The sequence below is a fragment of the Lepisosteus oculatus genome, chromosome 12 (genome assembly GCF_040954835.1).
Source record: "Lepisosteus oculatus isolate fLepOcu1 chromosome 12, fLepOcu1.hap2, whole genome shotgun sequence".
NCBI classification, from domain to species: Eukaryota; Metazoa; Chordata; class Actinopteri; order Semionotiformes; family Lepisosteidae; genus Lepisosteus; species Lepisosteus oculatus.
This window is the reverse complement of record NC_090707.1, coordinates 33,815,690-33,837,043: the sequence shown is the minus strand read 5'-3', so window position 1 is coordinate 33,837,043 and position 21,354 is coordinate 33,815,690. Positions and strand designations below refer to the sequence as shown.

Below are 21,354 nucleotides of genomic sequence, written 5' to 3'. Positions count from 1 at the left end.
GCTGGATGACTTGGGCCCTGGTTTGCTATGCAACAGTTATCTTTTGTGAGGCTTGCAGTGTGAAAAACGGGATATGGCTCTGATAATGCCGGCTTCAGAGAGAGGCGAGTAAAGTCCTCATCCCTCTGGTGTTGGTACAGGACATGAAGCAGGAAAGTGGAGTTCAAAATGGAGGGGGGTGGTTTATGACCGCATTATAAATGTAATGTCACAAAGGAGATGAACTTATCAGCCTTGTTTTTTTGTAATTTTTATGGCTTATTCATCTGTGGAACTCATCCAACTGTTTGTTCTTCAAACCCCGAGTTTGAATTGCCCAGAGAATCGGCTTCAACAACACGGCCGGTTATTTTGATCCACACTCTTCCTAAAAGTCTGCTCCCCTGTGCGTCTGGCCTTCAGCGTTCTTATTTGCCCTCTCTTTCAGAGCTACATCCAGAGCTTCCGGGACAGGCAGACCGGGTATCCCCAGAGGGGCTTGGGCAGTGGTGCCCATACCATCGTGGACCTCGATTACGACTGTGGCTCCACGGTCCCTCTCACTGCAGGCGCAGGGCCGGCTGTCCGTGTCTAGTCCTATCCTTGAAGTCCAGTCCGGCCTGCGCTAAAAGAGGTTCCGCTCTCCAAGGGCTGGCCTGCTTTGCACTATTTCTTTCTTCCTTCCAGACTCCGGCCATTTCCTTTTTCTCGAGAATCTGAGGATGCGTTATAAAATCTTAACCGGGTCTTTTAATGGAGTGGCCTGTTATTTCCAGCTGCTTCTTCTTGTACCGGGGGGTCAGAAGGAAGACCCTCTGTCAATTTACAAAGTCAGGTGATGCTCACAAAGCATTACAGAAATCCCTTCAAGCCATTGGCCCCTATTGTAATGTTTTTACTACATGACATTTTCTAGGGCCTACCTGAAAAAAAAAAATATTTGTCCTTCTCTAAGATTTATTTTAAGGACCTGTACCTAAATTAAAATATTACTTTGTCTTCAAAATCCTACACGAGAATCCAAAATTCAAGTGTATCAAAAAAGTATAAAATTCTTCCGCTTCCCTTTGAATCTTAGTTTAAGGATTCCTTTAAAATGTTTTATGTACATACTAGTGTAGAATTGTATTCACAGTTCAATGTCATGGACTACCTTATTAACTTGATTTAGTAGCACATACATTGTGAACTCATACTGTAACATGACACAGGTTATTTGCAATCATATTCATGAGGAAAAGGATCTCATATGATTGTTTCTAAGTTGTTATGCGTTTATGAGATATTGTTATTAATTCTATTACTAATACCCTGCATTCATATAGGATTTTTCAAGTTACAGAAACTCCCAAATCTTCACAGGTAGGCAGAGACTCAAGAGTCACTGCCAAAAACTCACTACACAGCAGCTATTGTAGGTAGAGATATTAGGTTTCAGTTAAATTAATCTAAAGATTTATTAGATTTAGTTTTCAGGTCTCTAAAGAACATCATAGTTCTTGAGTTTTGTTTGTTTTTATAACTCAGAAATGATATTTTTACAAGAGCAGGAAACACCACAGTGCCATTCAGAAAAATATGCATTAAAGCCTGTTTTGCACAAGATACGTCTTTGATGACTTAAATTTTTGGCAGGTTATGGGTCCACTTTTTTATACTTTTTACAAGATTAACGAGTCTAGGGGGACATTTTTTCTTCTTATGATTGTATTTTCCGTGACTTGTTCTGCGGAGTAGAATCAACCCGCTATGTGTTCAGTAAAAAGTATGACTATGAAATCTGATCAGGCAGTTGTAAGGGCAGCAGTCGAAGAGCAGGACGGGTCCATTTAATAGCAAGCTTCTTTACTGTGGGTCTAGATGCTGTATTGGAAGAATGCAGTAAGCAACCATTTGAGAAGCCGAGACTATAGAGGAAAAAAAATTATTGATTAAAATGTGAACGGCCGATGACTTTCAGCTTTGTGGTATTCAGTCTCTAAAATTCAGAAGAAGAGCCTAGAATGGTCAGCGTGAGCGTGAGCAAAAGTATTTCCAAACGGAGTTTATAGATCAAGACACTCTTGTCTGCATACACTTAATAGCCAATGAAGACCCTTGACTGTGGGTCTTTATACAATTTTCATTCCGAATATTATGTTTTATGAGGGATCCTTAAACTAAAGGGGAATGCATTTCCAAAAAGGCAATTTAATTGAATTCCACCGATCCAATGAATTACAATTATCAAGGACACAGCAAAAGTGAGAATGAACTGTACAAAGTCAATATCTTGTGTCATGAGTTGTTTTTTTTTCTGTACAAAATTATGCAACCTGCAAATTCATATAGCCAGTAATATTAAGTTGAAGAAAATGGACACATTGGTTGGAGAACACGTACAGTACTCCTAGAAGAATGCAAGATTTATCATTTGCAAGCACTGTTATACAGGGCTTTTGAGAATATTAGACTACATGGTTATCATTCATTAGTGCAGTACCCCCATCCCAAAACTAAGCAGTTTTGCAATGCATTCTGTTGTTTATCATGTCCTGTTTCTTTTGAAGATAAACTAGTTTTCCATGACATACAGAATCTTTCTATTTTAGTGTGCTCGTTAACAACATTTAGATAGTGTAGAAAGTGTACATCACCTTCTCCCATCATATTTATTGAGCCATTTTTTACAAGGAGATTCTTTTAAAGATATTTATATTTGTAAAAAAGTACCATCCTTTGTAAGAAGATCTCCATAGTTTCAGGCCTTATCATACCATAGTGTTTGTCTCCTCTTGCCACAGGAGAAAGAATTTTCTAATGAACTGCAGACCTCAGAACAACTCTTTTAGGTACAGTAGGTCACTTTTTAGAGAACTTAAAGTCACGTGATGCTCAGCTTTGAGACTCAGCGTTATTATGGTAATTATTATTACTGTTAGGAGTTGGACATTCAAATCTCAGGAAAATCAAATCGTTTCTGTAAATGATTTAATTTATTACTGTGCTTGTTCCTGTTATTCAGCCCTTGGATATCTTTCAAAAGCAGCCCTAAAATCAGCGAATGATTGTAAAGTACAATCCCGACCACCCAGTTTATGTGCTGCAAAATTAACAGACCTTTCTGTTGTGAGGTGTAACCCATAAATTTCTAAGTCCTGGTTTCAGCTTTCCAATGGGGAGGATAAAAACTAATACGGTATATCCTCACTGGCCAGAAAACTACAGTAGAAACACCCACCAACTAATTATATTGGGCCTCTTTGAATAGCATACACACATTAAACATGATGTGGATCTATTCAATTTGATGTATTTAGCAACTTAATCCCAATTCTTTCTCTTGGCAGGATCCTTCACTTGAAGGTGTGATGAGGGCCATATTGTGTGAAATTGAACTGCCTGTCTTGCTTGTTCTGCTAGTTTTCTGCAGGATTGAAATCTGGTGATTGTTCTGGCTCGAGAGAAATGATGATGGAAGTTTGTCTTGTTCCTCAAGCCAGCCAGCCATTGCCTGCCTCTGACAGCCTATTTACCTGACAGTCATTATCAGTTATTTATCCACGTCAACATACTGTACATCACAACAGCCAGGTCATGCTTTACACTACATATTTTACAGCCCCCATGGGAAATATTACATTCTGTCTGATGCTGCTGCTTCATGGATGAAATTAAGATCTCTGTCTCCAATGAATTCAAAATAACAAACCAAAATCGAAGTTCTGCCCTACAGCAAGAAAGATGTGACCAAAAAATGTTTTCAAAGGGCTGAGTTGAACACATTGGCTCTGCAAGTCAGCCCGTTATATCATCAGAATTTCTTAAAGTTGTCACTTTTGTTGATGTTCCTTTTTTTTAGATGCGCCGTTGCCTGTGTGCAACACGTGCCAAGTTTCAAGTGTATAGATTTCTATTACACAGGCAGGCTTTCATTGTGAACCTTTTGTGTTTCCGAAAAAAAAAGTGTTTTGCTCTGGATTCTGGTTTCTGATGCAATTTTTAAACTCCATAATTAGTGACATGAAAATGGATGGGAAAATTCAGGTCTTCCACCAGTCAAATGCAATCTTGTGGTCTTATGAAGTATTATGTGCAGTGTTCTGTATCATTCCATTCCTTCCATATTGTATTGTTCACCTTACATAAAGAAAGTCCTTAAAGTCTTGTGGTCAAGTATTGGTGAAGGTTTCTCAAGGTGCATGACTTTATAGCACATGAACTACTGTATAGGCCAAGCATTTTAAATATCCAATCCTTGTCCTCACAACAGAATTCGTTAGCTCTTTTTATCCTGTATTGTTTTTTTGTCATTTCCATCCACAAACCTTCAGGCTTTCTTTATTGAAGTGTGACAATATGTACTGTATTGACTTTTATGCACTTTTGCTTTGAATGTTTTGAATTTTAAGTGTTCATTTACAGTTGAACCATGAGGTCTCAAAACAATTTAGAACAATCCCTTTGTTACAGCTGAAAACCAGACGTCTTGCTCTTCCATTGTTTTCCTTGCTTTAGCGTGGTTGCGTTTTGTCCTGGTAGCTCCATAACAGCGCCTGAACTTCCCCCTCGTCAGTCTCCTTGTGCTAAAAGTGGAGATTCCTTTGAGGAAAAGGCCTTAATTCTGAGACTAACTCTGTCTACTGCCCAATGACGAAAACTTCACTTGGCTCTATTCAGCTCCCATTTCACTCACTGGACTTCCAAAATGAAGGCATCTCCCGATTTAGATGTGGTCAGAAACAGATTCTCTGTAAACCTATAATCCTTGTAAGTCTAGGCTAGTACTTTAGAGAAGGAAACATCCTGTATTTTGAATTTACAGGCTGCTGGAGTTTGTCTCAGGAATTCCCCTTCCATATCCTGCAATGAAGCCTTGGAGATTTTTCTTTTCAAATTTTTTATATTACTTTTTAAACAGTAAAAAAAAAAAACATAGGGGATTTCAGGTGTCATTCATTAATTAGACACCTGATGTTCGGTCAACATGCACTGCCCACGTTGAACAGTCCACACGCTGGGATGCTAGTGGTACCCCATGATGGGTCTTCATTTTGCCCTTTACAAAGCTCACAATTCCTAAAATTCTCCGCACTAATTAAAAGAAAGACGCCTTGGACTTCACAGAACTCCCTTCCTGGTTGTCTGTGCATATGGTGGGCTTATCCTTCAGGACCACAGGATACGACTGAAAGCATGGAGGGAGGGGACTTCACCTGTGATCTGCACAAGGACTGACAGCGAGGCTACACTCCGTTTGCCTCAGTCATTCTGAACACCCCTCGTTCATCTGAGGTCCCCTTTGTAAACTGCATGATATTGTCGTTGGAGTGTCTTTTTTGTAAAAGTACACGGTCATTTGAATGGCCTTCTTCGTTTTTGTACTCAAAAGAAACCACCGTCCTTCTGTAAATTTTGTAAAGGTGGACGTTGTTGTACATATTCCTGAAACTGTTCTTTAGTGTTTATTTATTGCTGAATTATTTATTAATGTATTTATTTTCCCAAAAACCCATCTTCTACAGGGTGGGGTTTTAGTTCGAAAGTTGATGACTCTTAGGAGTTCACGCTATTGAGTCATGGGCTTTGTCTCTTGATGTGTCTTCGGTATGTGTGGCAGAGCTCTTAGGGAATTTTGGAGTTCACTGGCTGTAGTGGTGTCAACAAAGTAGGTTGAAAGGGCACCTTTGGCAAAAGCCTGAGTTTCATGTCCATTGAAATACCCAGCATGAGGAAGACAATGTGAAAGCAGGATGAGGGAGACGTATTAACCACCCCACAAGGGGCAAATTTCACAATGCAATACTAGATACTGTATAATCCTAATCCAGTTGTGTCCTGAAATAACATCGTGGTTTCACAAAGTGTGAAGTGTAGACGGCATGATCAGAATTAATCGTTGTGCTCTGTTCTTGATGTTTCATAATCGATGTGTTACCTTCTGCATCGCTTTTTAGTTTTATTTTCTAATTTCCTTCATTCCTAATGCCCTTTTGGTAGCATGTTATGCAATGAGGTGCTAACCCCCCCCAAAAAAAAATCTCAAAAGGATACAAAATTGGGATACAGTATGTCAAGATCACTTAGTATTAATCGCCAGTATGATCCAGCATTTTACATAAAGCCAACCTACATCGACTGCGTCAGATTGAAGTTGTCTTAAATTAGGAGCAGAAGCGTTTATGAAGCCCAGTATAACATACCTGTTAATTTATTCGACATCATATTAGGGTTGAGACTTAGTACATTAGTACAATAGCACATACAGTATAGGCATAAGGTCCTACAGTATGTTTATTTTTTTCCCACATTTTCTGTTCTTGCTGCAATGTTTCGATCGCCATCGTTGTCTTAGGCTTAGTAAAAAGAAATAAGTGTGAAAATACAGCAGACACTTGATTAAAACTGATTGATTAAACAGGAAGGAAATGTTCTTGTATATGGAATGTTTTCCCAAACTTCCTGGGAGCTCTGCAACTTTATTATTTGAAAAGTTATAGTGTATTTATTATTCTTATGTAAAGCATGTCTTTGTATGGGCCTGCATATGGAAAACAATGTGACCGTAAATCCTTTTGTCCGTAAAGGTTCTGTGCAGCCCTTTTAGTTACAAATGTGTTCATACTTCACAGGTATTGGATGTATGCGAGAGTGAGTGAGCCTGGTCAAATGGAAAAGCTAAGGTGAAGATTTTAGGCCTCTAATCTCAGGTTGGCCTGTTTGAGATTTCTGTATTTTCCCTAAATGCTTCAAAATTTTTACTTCACCTGTTGTTTACCTGTTTTTACGCTAGGCTTTCTCCTGTCATCCCACTTCTTGAAATCAACCCGGGGAATAACCCCATTGCAGGAAGAAATGCTCCCAGTTCCAAAAAAATAAATAAATAAACCACAAATGTAACCTTTTTAAAAGAGATTTTGAACACAATGCCGGTATGTGATATGTCAGTTTAGGTCTTATGCCCAAGTCTTTATGGTGTAGCTTTGCCTTGATTTCCACCAGTCAAGCTCACACGAGAATGGGAGCTTGTTAAATTCTCTTTGCTATTTGAAATATTGTATCCCCAAAACTCTACAATATACAGCAATATGGCCCAGCCAAGGGAGTTCATCAGCTGTTCTCTTGGCACTGTACAGTATGTCTGCCTATACTGGATTTCTTCCAGCTCCTGAAGGGCAATAAATATTAGTCACAGTGCACGGTGTTTTCCAGTCTCTCCTTTGCAAGTAAAGTGGTTATTAAACAGAAGTTCAGGTGAGGGGAGTGTCAGTTGATACCATACAACCCCCCCCAGGGAAGCTATTCTGTTATAGTCGTTAGCTTGTTTAGTCCTAAGTAAAATGTAACTGAAAAACTGAACAAAATATTCCTAAATAAATAGACCTTACCTATTACTTTTGTTCAAAGTCCATCTAGAAATGCTTTGATGACTGTGCTAATTGAAAACTCCATTTGGTTTCGGAATATCATGCATTCAGTATTTTCCTGCCTATCCAGAATACTGTACTCTTTACTCTGAAGTCTGCTGGGCGTTTTTTTCCAAGAGGACTAATTATCATTATGAGGTAAAACGGCAGTCATGTTCTTGGAGCTGATTCTTTACTTGTATGAGGAGAAGGTCCACTTTCTTTCATTTTTTTTGGGTTGCTCTGAATTGGAATTAAAAATCTTCTTATGCTGACGGCTTATTATGCTTCACCAAAAGAGGCGAGGTGAACATGGATGGAGAGATGGGTTATGCTGATGTTTCAAGGTTGCTAAGAACTGAACAGGTCCCCAATTAATATACAGTAGAAAAGGATAGGAAGTAAAGTCAATCCTGGCTTTTTAAAAAATACAATAGTTCATACTTTTCCAAGAGTAGCTCTATTTTTGGCAGCTACCAGTTGCTCTCCTGTCTTTTGTACCCATATTGAAAGACAGTGTCTGACTATAAATATTAGCTTAATCTAATGATTTTATATTGAAGAACAAAGCAGCCATTCAAGCACCAGTGTAAGAGTGTCTGCCCTGCGATTGACTGGCGTCCTATCCAGGGTGTACCCTGCCTTGTGCCTGTTGCTTGCCAGGTTAGGCTCTGGCTCCCCTGCAATTCTGAATTGGAAGAAGCAGGTAGAAAAATGGATGGATGTGAACTATTGTATGCTTGTGTTATACAGTACAATGCTTTTTTTACATACACTCCTGTATATAGTGCATTAAAGAAAAGGCAGTTACAGGAATGCCTATTCCACACGAGCATTCTTTAACCTTTATTTGTATTATTAAATATATTGAGCGTCACGACAACCTCATCAATCTTTGTTTTTAGAGGAATAAAGTACATGGATTTTGGATATTCATTAAACATTTGGTCATTTGGATTATTTGAGCATGACTCACAGGGTTTCACTCAATTGACTTTGACTTGCATAAGCACTGACTCACTTCATTAGTGAGAGTTCGTCGGGCATAGGTGATGAAGTGATTTATCCTGTGGAACGTCATACCTGGTGAAAATCAATTTGGAACCAATATTTCAGCTCAGCAAGAGAACCGTGCCCTTATATCGTCAGTCTTAACTGGACCGTAGCTTGCTATCTAGGGTGAACAGGGTCTGCATCTTCTGACCTTGTAAGAGACTACAACCAAACTGTCAAAGATGGACAATTGATGGGGAAGATCAAGTGTGATGTTCTGGCCAAAAAGTGTTTTGTCACCATAAAACTCGTAGTAATTACAGGTGCTACTATACATTGGCTAATTCTTGGTACCTGACTACCTGCCTTTACTGTGGTCCCATTGTGCATACCACCAAGCTGCTTGTCTAACAACAACTGTCTTTCAAAAGGTAAGAATATGAAAACTAATACTATGAGCACTTGCCAGAGTTGATCCCCATCTAACATATTTGAGATTGTGTGGCATCGAGGGCTCACAAACCAGTCAAAACAAGCATATGCTTGTCCAGTATTTGCAAGAGGAGTGGGATGGAAACCTACAAGCCAGCATCTGCAACCTAGTGCAAAGTATGAGCCGCAGCTTGTATTGCTTCCAGTGGTGAAACTGCAAACTACAGTACCAGCCTGTTACAGCTGATTAAACCCCTGTCGATCAATCCCTATTTATCCACTCATCCATTTTCTACCCGCCTAATCCAACACAAGGTTGCAGGGGAGTTGAAGCCTGTCCTGACAAGCAATGGGCAGAAAGTGGCATACACCCTGAAGGGGACACCAGTCCATCACAGGGCCCACGCATGCACACATGCGCAGAGCAGAGCAGAGGCAGTTTTCCAAGAAGCAAGAAAAAGCTTCCCAGCAGAAACTCGCACGAACATGAGGAGAAGCTACATGCTCTACTCGGATAACGCCAAAGAAATTGAATCCAGGGTCCCAGTGCTGCAAGACAGCAATGCCACCCAGCCCGATTTATGCCAAGTGACCAACAGTAGGTCATGTCTGTTAAATAAAATGTCAACACACCCCTGTGAAAAAGATTTTGTCCTTCTTGTGACAACTTTGTGTTTGTTGCAGTTGTAAGATTTCTTTTGATGCGTTGTATACTTTAAAACTGCTGCAGAGCAGAAAAACCCAGCAACGCTCACCTTGCAGATTTAAAACTTTTTCTTTTTGTAGCCCAGAATTCTTTTGCAAGCTGTAGAGACCAAAGTTTAAAAAGTGCTCCGAAAGAAATTTATGACCAACATTTGAATTAATGTTTTGGTTGTATAATTATACTACCATTTTACAACAGCAATGTTCACTGCTACTTTTGCAGGTTTAGAAAAAAAAATATTTAAATTTAAAGATATTTACAGTATATCCCCGTGTGTTAATTAATAATTAAAAAAATATATGTTCAAAGAACTATCTGATTAACTGCACATCCCAGCTATACATTTGCACACATTCAATATTTTAAAGGGAAAATAAATTGAATTTTACAGCTCATATTTAATTTATTATTGACATTTGGGTCCAATTTCAGAACTAATACATTGTGGTTTAAAAAAACATCTCTGGGAAATTTATGAGGAATAAAAAGTGCTATGAAATAAACCACTGAAGTACTTTTAGCATTTGAATGCATTTTAGAAGGCACAAATACTAATATCACATTTGTTTGAGGAGTGTTTCTTTTCATTTGGAATTGAATCAAATGTCATGCGTGAAAAACAGTGTTGCAGTAAGTGTCATTTATATACCTACAGGACTTGCAAACCTTATAATGCCAACATGTATTCCTTCTGTTTTATCAATGGCATCTATGGGGGTGCAATCCTTATAACCAAATCCAAGACAGCATTTTGTTATCACAAAAGAGAATGCTGCAGCAGTATACTGGAAGCAATGCAAACAGTAATACACTAGGAATAACAACACCCCAGAATTATGACACATTGAAAGGTTTATGTAGTGTGTTAGTCTCAATAAACTCTGGCTTAATCTGCCTGGCTGGGGGCTGACCTCCTGGCCAAGAGGACAAGAAGGTTGGGACCCTCCTGCAGACTGAGACATGACCAAGGTGATGTGAAGGAGAGATGTGAAAATATGTACAGTATCTGAGGGAGAAAAGGGAATTCCGTACAGTATTTGTAGTATTTTAGATGAGGAAATGACATTACGATAACGAATTACTGACAGCTGAGGAGTAAAATTGAACTTGGCTGTTGTCACCCCACCCAAACTTTCGTTACAAGCTTCCAGTAACACTGAAGACCTCGATCCGTTTCTTTGAGTGACAGGCCACTGTTGAATTTAGAAACCAAAAAGGATGTTATTGTCTGTTTTTAGTAAATAGTTGAGATTATAAGGCAATCGTGCTGAATTATCTGCTAGTAGAGTCATGCCTTTGTACTTAATAATCCCGCAAAAGTATCTGCAAACGTCAAATTCACCTGCACATATTTTCCTTATACTGTAGATCTTTGTTTAGTGAAATTGCACCCACCATCTTCGTTTGTTTCCAAAGTGAGCCTGCATTTGTTATATTGTTGCAAGGATATGGGGGTATTATTTTAGGACAGATTGACTCCTGTGCCTTTTTTCAAAGAGATGGTTAGGGGAAGTTACTACTGTGGATTTAGATTGTGCAAATGGAACTGAGCAAACAAAGGCGGAGAACATGCTAGGGCATTGTTTCATTCAGGAGGCTGGAAGAAAGACTGTTAAAGATTACTTGATTGGTTCTCATGAAAGAACAACTGCAGACTCCGACGGATGAATTGCTTTGTCACCAAGCACTGTGCACTGAATTTGACAAAACAGTGAGGATGCATATTGTTATTGAACCAAAGATCTCTGATGAATCACAAGAATAAGCCATTACGTGTGCAAGAGCTTCTCTTTTTAAGTTATGGAGGCATTTGCAATAATACATCTGAACTTGCTTTTACAAGGCCAAGTCACAGATACAACTTGGCGTAGTTGTACAAAGAGCACAGAGTAAGCAGAAATACCCCTGTCCTGTTATCCAGTCTTCCAATTAGTGAAATGTAAAATGAATGATATTTAACGTTTTTAGTGTTCAGTACGAACAGTCATGATCAATGTCTAATTTTACGCACATACAGTGTAGGAGCTTACGAAAAAGTGTAAGGCTGCATCAACCTGTGTGCCCACATACAGTATAGTTTGCCATGCCACTAACTCAGGATTATTATGTAATACTGATAATTACACAAATGGTAAAAGCAAAACTTTAAATATTTTTTGTGCATCATCACAATACTTTACTTAAACACATGCCACCCTATGTTTCTTTCTAAGCCACATTCATAGAACCAAGGCTTCAATCCTGGTGCAATCCTTATAACCAAATCCAAGACAGCATTTTGTTATCACAAAAGAGAATGCTGCAGCAGTATACTGGAAGCAATGCAAACAGTAATACACTAGGAATAACAACACCCCAGAATTATGACACATTGAAAGGTTTATGTAGTGTGTTAGTCTCAATAAACTCTGGCTTAATCTGCCTGGCTGGGGGCTGACCTCCTGGCCAAGAGGACAAGAAGGTTGGGACCCTCCTGCAGACTGAGACATGACCAAGGTGATGTGAAGGAGAGATGTGAAAATATGTACAGTATCTGAGGGAGAAAAGGGAATTCCGTACAGTATTTGTAGTATTTTAGATGAGGAAATGACATTACGATAACGAATTACTGACAGCTGAGGAGGAAAATTGAACTTGGCTGTTGTCACCCCACCCAAACTTTCGTTACAAGCTTCCAGTAACACTGAAGACCTCGATCCGTTTCTTTGAGTGACAGGCCACTGTTGAATTTAGAAACCAAAAAGGATGTTATTGTCTGTTTTTAGTAAATAGTTGAGATTATAAGGCAATCGTGCTGAATTATCTGCTAGTAGAGTCATGCCTTTGTACTTAATAATCCCGCAAAAGTATCTGCAAACGTCAAATTCACCTGCACATATTTTCCTTATACTGTAGATCTTTGTTTAGTGAAATTGCACCCACCATCTTCGTTTGTTTCCAAAGTGAGCCTGCATTTGTTATATTGTTGCAAGGATATGGGGGTATTATTTTAGGACAGATTGACTCCTGTGCCTTTTTTCAAAGAGATGGTTAGGGGAAGTTACTACTGTGGATTTAGATTGTGCAAATGGAACTGAGCAAACAAAGGCGGAGAACATGCTAGGGCATTGTTTCATTCAGGAGGCTGGAAGAAAGACTGTTAAAGATTACTTGATTGGTTCTCATGAAAGAACAACTGCAGACTCCGACGGATGAATTGCTTTGTCACCAAGCACTGTGCACTGAATTTGACAAAACAGTGAGGATGCATATTGTTATTGAACCAAAGATCTCTGATGAATCACAAGAATAAGCCATTACGTGTGCAAGAGCTTCTCTTTTTAAGTTATGGAGGCATTTGCAATAATACATCTGAACTTGCTTTTACAAGGCCAAGTCACAGATACAACTTGGCGTAGTTGTACAAAGAGCACAGAGTAAGCAGAAATACCCCTGTCCTGTTATCCAGTCTTCCAATTAGTGAAATGTAAAATGAATGATATTTAACGTTTTTAGTGTTCAGTACGAACAGTCATGATCAATGTCTAATTTTACGCACATACAGTGTAGGAGCTTACGAAAAAGTGTAAGGCTGCATCAACCTGTGTGCCCACATACAGTATAGTTTGCCATGCCACTAACTCAGGATTATTATGTAATACTGATAATTACACAAATGGTAAAAGCAAAACTTTAAATATTTTTTGTGCATCATCACAATACTTTACTTAAACACATGCCACCCTATGTTTCTTTCTAAGCCACATTCATAGAACCGAAAAAAATGTGATTGGTTCAACAGGATTTCAGTCAACCATATTTTAGAAGTTTAGGGGTTGTAGGCACCACATTATTCTACTAACTAACATTCCAACTACGAAATACTCCACAAGCAATCGTGTTTACAGTTACAGTGTCTGATACAGGTGGATGCTCCACATTGTTTTCATAAATGTAGATTTCTTTGGGATTTTTGTCTCTTGTTATACAGTACCAATACTTTATTGGACATCATTACAGGACCCTTGACTGAGACATGTCCAACACTGGACAATATTGTTTCCAATTGTGTTTAATCATCAACGCTTAATTGGTTTATATTGATAACAATAGTGGCAATACAACCAACTGCAATTGACTGTAATGTGTGCAAATTATTCTATAAAGCATACTTAAATTTGTAAAATGTCAAAATGGCCCACAGCATTCAAAGTTACTGTATGTCTCACAATATAATCTAGGACTATTTTACTCATATCACCACACATAAATGGCTTATAGTACATAGTAAAGAAAAAAGCAAACTAACAATAAAAATCAATGTACAGTAGTATTTCGATAGAATAGGAGTGATGTGCTCTTGCCAAAGTAATCTGGCTGTAGAAGATAGTAAACAGTAGATCTTATTTTTCCCCATTCCAGAGAGCAAACTATAATAAGCAAAATAGCCAATTTAGTCTCCTGTAAGAGCTGCTGTCCAGTAAACTTAAAATCTCATTACCATGCCAAAAATATTGCGCCTTCCCCGAACAAGAGGCTTGTGTTTTGATCAGTCAGAATAAGACCTTGACCTTAAATAGAGTGTTTAATATTCTGCACTGGGTAAGCAGCTGGGGGACTCTTGTCATGCTTGGATGAGTTTATTTAAAGAAGTTCAGAAAAACCAAATAACAATTCAAAAACAAAGTATTTGATATTGTATTCACATATAATATTGTGCTCTGGGGCAATTTTAAGGTTTAATTTGCAGTTCTTGCTCATGAAAGAAAGATTAATCCACAAATGGGGCAGCTTAGGGCTTTTTGTCAATGACCCTTTGATATCTTTAGAATTAAAGTGCAAGGATTTCTGTTTTGTTTAAACTTCTTTTCTATATATCCCTGTGAAAATCATCCATGTAACTGCAGATCTTGACATTTTTGGTAAAAATGGGTTTGAAATGTGTATGTTTTTTTGACTGTGCCAAACAAGTCAGTTAGTGTAAATCGATTGTTTTGCTAAATGTTCATTAAAGTAATTTAACTTCACTCAAATAACAGCATTTGTTACTGCCGCTATTTACACAGTTTCTTCTTCTTTTTTTTCTTAGCATTTAGTCCAAGTGACTACTAATACTTTAAAAATTAGATTTAACCCTGATCATATAATTACAGTATATGTAATAATATGTAATAATCATGTGTTTACTGTATAGCAAGAAGAAATAACACGAATAGGGCTGAATTAATTGTGAAATACAAACTGTTCTGTATTTACACACTCTTAATTTGCTCTTAAGGTTTTTTTTAACATGCCTCTAGAATATACAGTATACTGTTTCTTAATTTAGGACAAATTAGTTCTTACTTTAACTTTAGTGCTACCAGCCACAGGCAATTTGACTGAAAGCTCAGGATAATAAACAGTGCATGCACCACTTGCATATAATGAAGAATAGTATTTTGGGCAACACAGACAGCTGGGAAATCTTAGTCTTTCTATTCTCGCAGCTACCATTGTTATCATTGTCTCACTCTGACTTAATAAATCAATAAATTGCCTTTGTTCCCTTAGTCTGTGCCTTGTGTTTATATTGTAGAAAATCATTAAAACTGTAAAGCTGTGAGCTACTGCAAAGCTGTGAGAAAAAATAAACTTAAAAAATAAAATAAGTTTAAAGTAGATAAAGTAAAACTGTTAAAGAGCTAATGAATAATGAACTTAAAACCTAAATACATGATACATCAATGAGCACAGAACTGAAAACCAATGCTGTAGTTTCTTGGCCCAGTGAGTTGTACCAAAGTATTAAACATGCTGTCCCTCCATTATATATTAATCTGTTCTTTATTAGAATTTGACCAAACTTCTGAACTGCAAGTTTGAACTGAATATAAGTTCATCTGGTGTAATTCGCCTGGCTGAGGCGATGACAGCCTGCCTGTTAATAGGTACCCGCTCTCTTCATGAGGAATGAGCCAGGGAGCCGCTGCAGAGGTGAACATGGAATGGAGGGAGGTGAATGAGGAAGAAGCTCAAAAGGGTGCTCCATAGGAAAGAGATAGTATATACGTGTTGGAGAGTGGAAGTGAATTAGGTAGTTGATTTGTGTTACATACACCATATGACTCTGTTCTACTTGAATCCGTTTTTATATAAATAACAAGTTTTATAAGTTCCATCAAGGTCCTTGGGGTTGTACAGTGACATGGTCGTTGGCATTTCTGCCTCACACTCATTGGGGCCCTCGGTTCAATTTCTGGGGTGCTATCCTGTGTGGAGTTTGTATTTTTTCTCCCTGAGTTCGCATGGGTTTCCACCCACAGTCCAAAGATGTGCTGGGAGGTTAACTGGCTTCCGGGAAAATTGACCCTGGTGTGAGTGTGCATGTAGTGGATAGTGGCATCCTGTCCAGGGTGTATCCTGCCTTGTGCCCATTGTTGGCTCCAGCTCCCCGGTGACTCTGTACTGGTTAAAGCAGTTAAGAAATGGAACCATTAAAGCCCTTGTTTGATGACCAGCAGCTTTTTGCTGCATTTGGATTAAGGTAAGTATACAGGGTATAAAATGCTACCAAAAGCAAAAGTGAACAATTATGCCCAAAATGAATGAAATATTACAGTTTCTCTTATTTCAGATTTTGTGGGCATGTATACAATTGGCAGTAATACTGTGAAGGGCTGTCATGTGACCTTTCTTGTCCCACAAAAAAAAAACTTTTTCATGGAACTTAATCTGCGACACAGAACATTTTGCCTTTGTAATATTAATCCTAGAGCTGCTGCATTAAAAAAAATATATATTTTCCCTGTTATCTGACCAAATTATTGCTCTCTCTTGTCTTTTGGGTCAAGAGACAACGTGGACTCTCTTTCCTGGAAATTCTCCTGCTGATGTTCAAGGCCTTTTAGTTAGAGCTCCTGGACTTCAGACTTTGCTTTTATGTTTGTGAATCTAAATTCAACGCCTGAACTTTGTGGCGGCAGGAGGGGGTAAGATGAATGGGCTTGGTGATCTCCTGCTGTGTCTATTTCTAATGTCTTTTTGGCACTCTCAGAATCAAGAGCCTTGATGTGCTTGCTTTTAATCTACAACTGCAACACTGGGGCCACTTAGATTAAACGGGGTTACCTTGCTGCTAATGGGATTTAGCTACACTTAAGCAGCAACACTCCCTCCCCATAAACAGGAGAGTTAATGCTGGCTTTTCCTGGAAATCCTTTTGTTTTGACTATTTTTTTATACAGTATCAGCAGTGCAAGAAAAGTGAGTTTGTCTGAGACCTGATAATTAAAATAAAAAAAAATAACCCAGCACTTTCTTTCTGTTGATCTCTAGCCCAGAAAGTGGATTCCTTGTGCCATAACTCACATTGATCTTAACAAACATGACACAAATACCTTAACTACAAAGGGTAACTTAGACGGAAAAGTTTGATTTTGATCTTTTAATGAGATACAGATGCATGTTTGATTTGCTTTTCTTAAAAACCTAATCATAACTTGTTCTGTTTATTCCCTGCTGATTTGGAACTGTACTTTGGCAGTCAGCTCTTATTCATCGAAATACCTGCTGTCACTTGAAGAATCCTAGGCAATCCGAGTAGGATGACACATACCACACAAACTGGGGATATTTGGACCCAAGGGGATTAATGAGAACTCCAAATGCCCTTAGTGTACTTTGAATTTTAATTGCAAGGAGTCTTGTCCATCCTCATAGCAGTATGCCTTCTGATTACACAGGTCCTGCAGGGGTTAAGTACTATTTTGAAAATGTATGCTGGAGAAGGCAGACACATATTGTATCCCTTAATGTGGTACAAAAAAAAACACTACAAAACTGGACTCTGAATCTCCGAAGAGTATGATACACTGACAGTTTTATTATAAAGGGGGAAAAATATTGACAAGACTATGAGAATGTTTTCCTCCCTCCCTCCAGCGTAATACTACCACAAACTACTACCAAAGCTCTACAAATAAAAAAGCTAATTACATGCTTAAAGGAAAAGTAAATTTTTAAGGTGTTTTGCATTTTTCTTTACAGGAGTGGATAAACACTGCAGCTACAATATAACACTCCTGTGTCTCTTCCATCATCAATGTTTCTCATTTCCCTTGCTTTCTGGTGCCTTTGCTTACCATTTACTGAAATTTTTATAGTGAGGTGTAAATTGATACCGATATGTTTTGCAGAAGGAATTATTGATGGGTGGAATAGATTAAGATAAGATGTGCAGGTCAAATCCATTACCCTTAAGACATACCCCTTGGCATGTTTAAATTTGAATTCTTCTGAGGAGGTTTCCTTTTTAACACTATGAGGCCTGTTACAAAATTTAACACACAACACACACAATTCTATTCTTTACAGTATGTCAAGCCATCCTGTCCTGTAGTTCAAAATTTTTTATTGATGTTTTACGCTGGGAACAATGCATGATTGGATTAAAAGAGAGATATCACCTGCTTATTTACAATGTAATAGGTCTGCTTCAGGTCACTGGATTTTTTTTTTGTCTCATTTTGAGTTGCAGAATGTGGCGTTGTGCATACCTGGAATGTTGGTCTATTTTGAGTTGTAAACTGGAGGTTTTACATGTTTCTCTGTGCATTTTACTTTAATTATGGTTTAAAACCCACTCAGCAGTGTCGATTCTTTCTAACGCCGAAATCTAAAAAAAGCCTAGCAGTTCTACCTTTATAAAATCAATTTATACTGCAATAAATACAAAAATAATACATTGAAACCAAGGGCAGAGATCAAGGAGTAATAGAGATACAAATCAAAAGAAGGATACGTAAAATAAAATTAAATAAGGGTAATGGATAGACGCTATAACTATAATTTCGGGAGGAAGGTTAGATCCTAATCTCGTACAGTTCTGCACGCCTAAATGCTGCATATAAGTCTCAAACTCTGGACTTTTTGTATCAAATCTGTTTAGTACCTTTCCAGCAATGCAAACTCTCCCAAGCCAACCCTGGCAATACAGAGGGTCTAGGCAGCCATCGCGTTTTGCGAGGATGCAATTTTCTTATGCAACCGAGTAACGCCAGATATGCTCTGCATTTGTTGTTTCTGTCTCATATTTATTTGGATTTGACCAAACGACTGAAAGTTCTGTATAGAAAAACCCACAGTAAGAAAGCAGAGAGGCGACACAAAACGTGCAGTTGCACACGGCTGTGATAGTTGGCTTTCAGTATCACAAAGTATCACAGTATTTCACTGTTTCTGTTTCAGTTAAGGTGGTACAGTAATACGTATGGTATCACAACCACCTTATCCTATAATGGAAGGTTTTAAAGGCCACGATTTCCAAAGGTAGATTGGGATAGCAACAGAGGATCGCAGGGATATCAACAACAGAGGTGGTTACCAATAGGCTGGATTAAAAAGGATTGGAAGTCATGGTACAGAACTGAGATGAAATTAGGCACCCGAGCACAGCAAGGAGCTCAGACAATAGTGGTGAGCTAGAGATAACTAAGCAAAGAGACAATGAGAAATAAACTTTGTTTAAAAAAAAAGTGCAGAGAACATTAAACTATCACTTTTCCTGAAATTCCCTTCTGTCCTAAAACACAGCCATGCCATCAAACATCCTCTATGTTTTCTAATAATACTAACCCTAACTAAGGGTTCGGGCAGTTAGGGTTAGGGTTCAGATTTTCTTCAATGCAACCTAACACTCATTTAAGCAGAAAATATAACTCGGGGCAGCAAAATATTAGTCTGAAAAGACTTAGCAGCCTTGCCACACCAAGCAAAATGTACCAACTGTGGTACAATTGCATTTTTTGACAAGAATTCTGTTATTGGAAATTTTGCGTCGAATGGTTCTCTCCATGAGCATGGTATCAGTGTTAAATAGGTCAAGAGTCAGGAAAACCCAAGAAATGGTAGCTACACCTGTTAAAATGCCAGTGCATTCAATGCCGAATGAAAGAGGTTGAGACTTTAAACCACTTTCGTTCAATCTTCTGCTTTTCGGGGATTTGGACAACATCCCCATTTAGGGCAATGCAGTATACAGAGACATATATGCAAGAAAAAAAAAGTGCAGAGAACATTAAACTATCACTTTTCCTGAAATTCCCTTCTGTCCTAAAACACAGCCATGCCATCAAAAATCCTCTATGTTTTCTAATAATACTAACCCTAACCCTAGCTAAGGGATTGGGCAGTTAGGGTTAGGGTTCAGATTTTCTTCAATGCAACCTAACACTCATTTAAGCAGAAAATGTAACTCGGGGTAGCAAAATATTAGTCTGAAAAGACTTAGCAGGCTTGCCACACCAAGAAAAATGTACCAACTGTGGCACAATTGCATTTTTTGACAAGAATTCTGTTATTGGAAATTTTGCGTCGAATGGTTCTCTCCATGAGCATGGTATCAGTGTTAAATAGGTTAAGAGTCAGGAAAACCCAAGAAATGTTAGCTACACCTGTTAAAATGCCAGTGCATTCAATGCCGAATGAAAGAGGTTGAGACTTTAAACCACTTTCGTTCAATCTTCTGCTTTTCGGGGATTTGGACAACATCCCCATTTAGGGCAATGCAGTATACAGAGACATATATGCAAGAAAAAAAAAGTGCAGAGAACATTAAACAATCACTTTTCCTGAAATTCCCTTCTGTCCTAAAACACAGCCATGCCATCAAACATCCTCTATGTTTTCTAATAATACTAACCCTAACCCTAGCTAAGGGTTTGGGCAGTTAGGGTTAGGGTTCAGATTTTCTTCAATGCAACCTAACACTCATTTAAGCAGAAAATATAACTCAGGGCAGCAAAATATTAGTCTGAAAAGACTTAGCAGGCTTGCCACAACAAGCAAAATGTACCAACTGTGGTACAATTGCATTTTTTGACAAGAATTCTGTTATTGGAAATTTTGCGTCGAATGGTTCTCTCCATGAGCATGGTATCAGTGTTAAATAGGTCAAGAGTCAGGAAAACCCAAGAAATGTTAGCTGCACCTGTTAAAATGCCAGTGCATTCAATGCCGAATGAAAGAGGTTGAGACTTTAAACCACTTTCGTTCAATCTTCTGCTTTTCGGGGATTTGGACAACATCCCCATTTAGGGCAATGCAGTATACAGAGACATATATGCAAGAAAAAAAAAGTGCAGAGAACATTAAACTATCACTTTTCCTGAAATTCCCTTCTGTCCTAAAACACAGCCATGCCATCAAAAATCCTCTACGTTTTCTAATAATACTAACCCTAACCCTAGCTAAGGGATTGGGCAGTTAGGGTTAGGGTTCAGATTTTCTTCAATGCAACCTAACACTCATTTAAGCAGAAAATGTAACTCGGGGTAGCAAAATATTAGTCTGAAAAGACTTAGCAGGCTTGGCACACCAAGAAAAATGTACCAACTGTGGCACAATTGCATTTTTTGACAAGAATTCTGTTATTTGAAATTTTGCGTCGAATGGTTCTCTCCATGAGCATGGTATCAGTGTTAAATAAGTTAAGAGTCAGGAAAACCTAAGACATGTTAGCTACACCTGTTAAAATGCCAGTGCATTCAATGCCGAATGAAAGAGGTTGAGACTTTAAACCACTTTCGTTCAATCTTCTACTTTTCGGGGATTTGGACAACATCCCCATTTAGGGCAATGCAGTATACAGAGACATATATGCAAGAAAAAAAAAGTGCAGAGAACATTAAACTATCACTTTTCCTGAAATTCCCTTCTGTCCTAAAACACAGCCATGCCATCAAACATCATCTATGTTTTCTAATAATACTAACCCTAACTAAGGGTTCGGGCAGTTAGGGTTAGGGTTCAGATTTTCTTCAATGCAACCTAACACTCATTTAAGCAGAAAATATAACTCGAGGCAGCAAAATATTAGTCTGAAAAGACTTAGCAGCCTTG

At 38.3% G+C, this 21,354-nt stretch overlaps 1 protein-coding gene and 1 long non-coding RNA gene across 4 annotated transcripts in view; one reads left to right on the top strand and one right to left on the bottom strand.

Moving 5' to 3' along the window:
- Positions 1-8,305, top strand: part of LOC102685065 (transmembrane protein 198-B-like) — a 93,312-nt gene extending 85,007 nt beyond the window's left edge. For both annotated transcript variants that reach the window (XM_006636741.3, XM_069196451.1), the window contains one exon: positions 428-8,305. In XM_006636741.3, the coding sequence (XP_006636804.2) occupies positions 428-574 (147 nt within the window). In that variant the 3' untranslated portion in view covers positions 575-8,305. The remainder of the gene's footprint in view (positions 1-427) is intronic.
- Positions 1-21,354, bottom strand: part of LOC138241982 (uncharacterized) — a 166,745-nt gene that overhangs the window by 28,903 nt on the left and 116,488 nt on the right. The gene's annotated exons all lie outside the window — the stretch shown is intronic.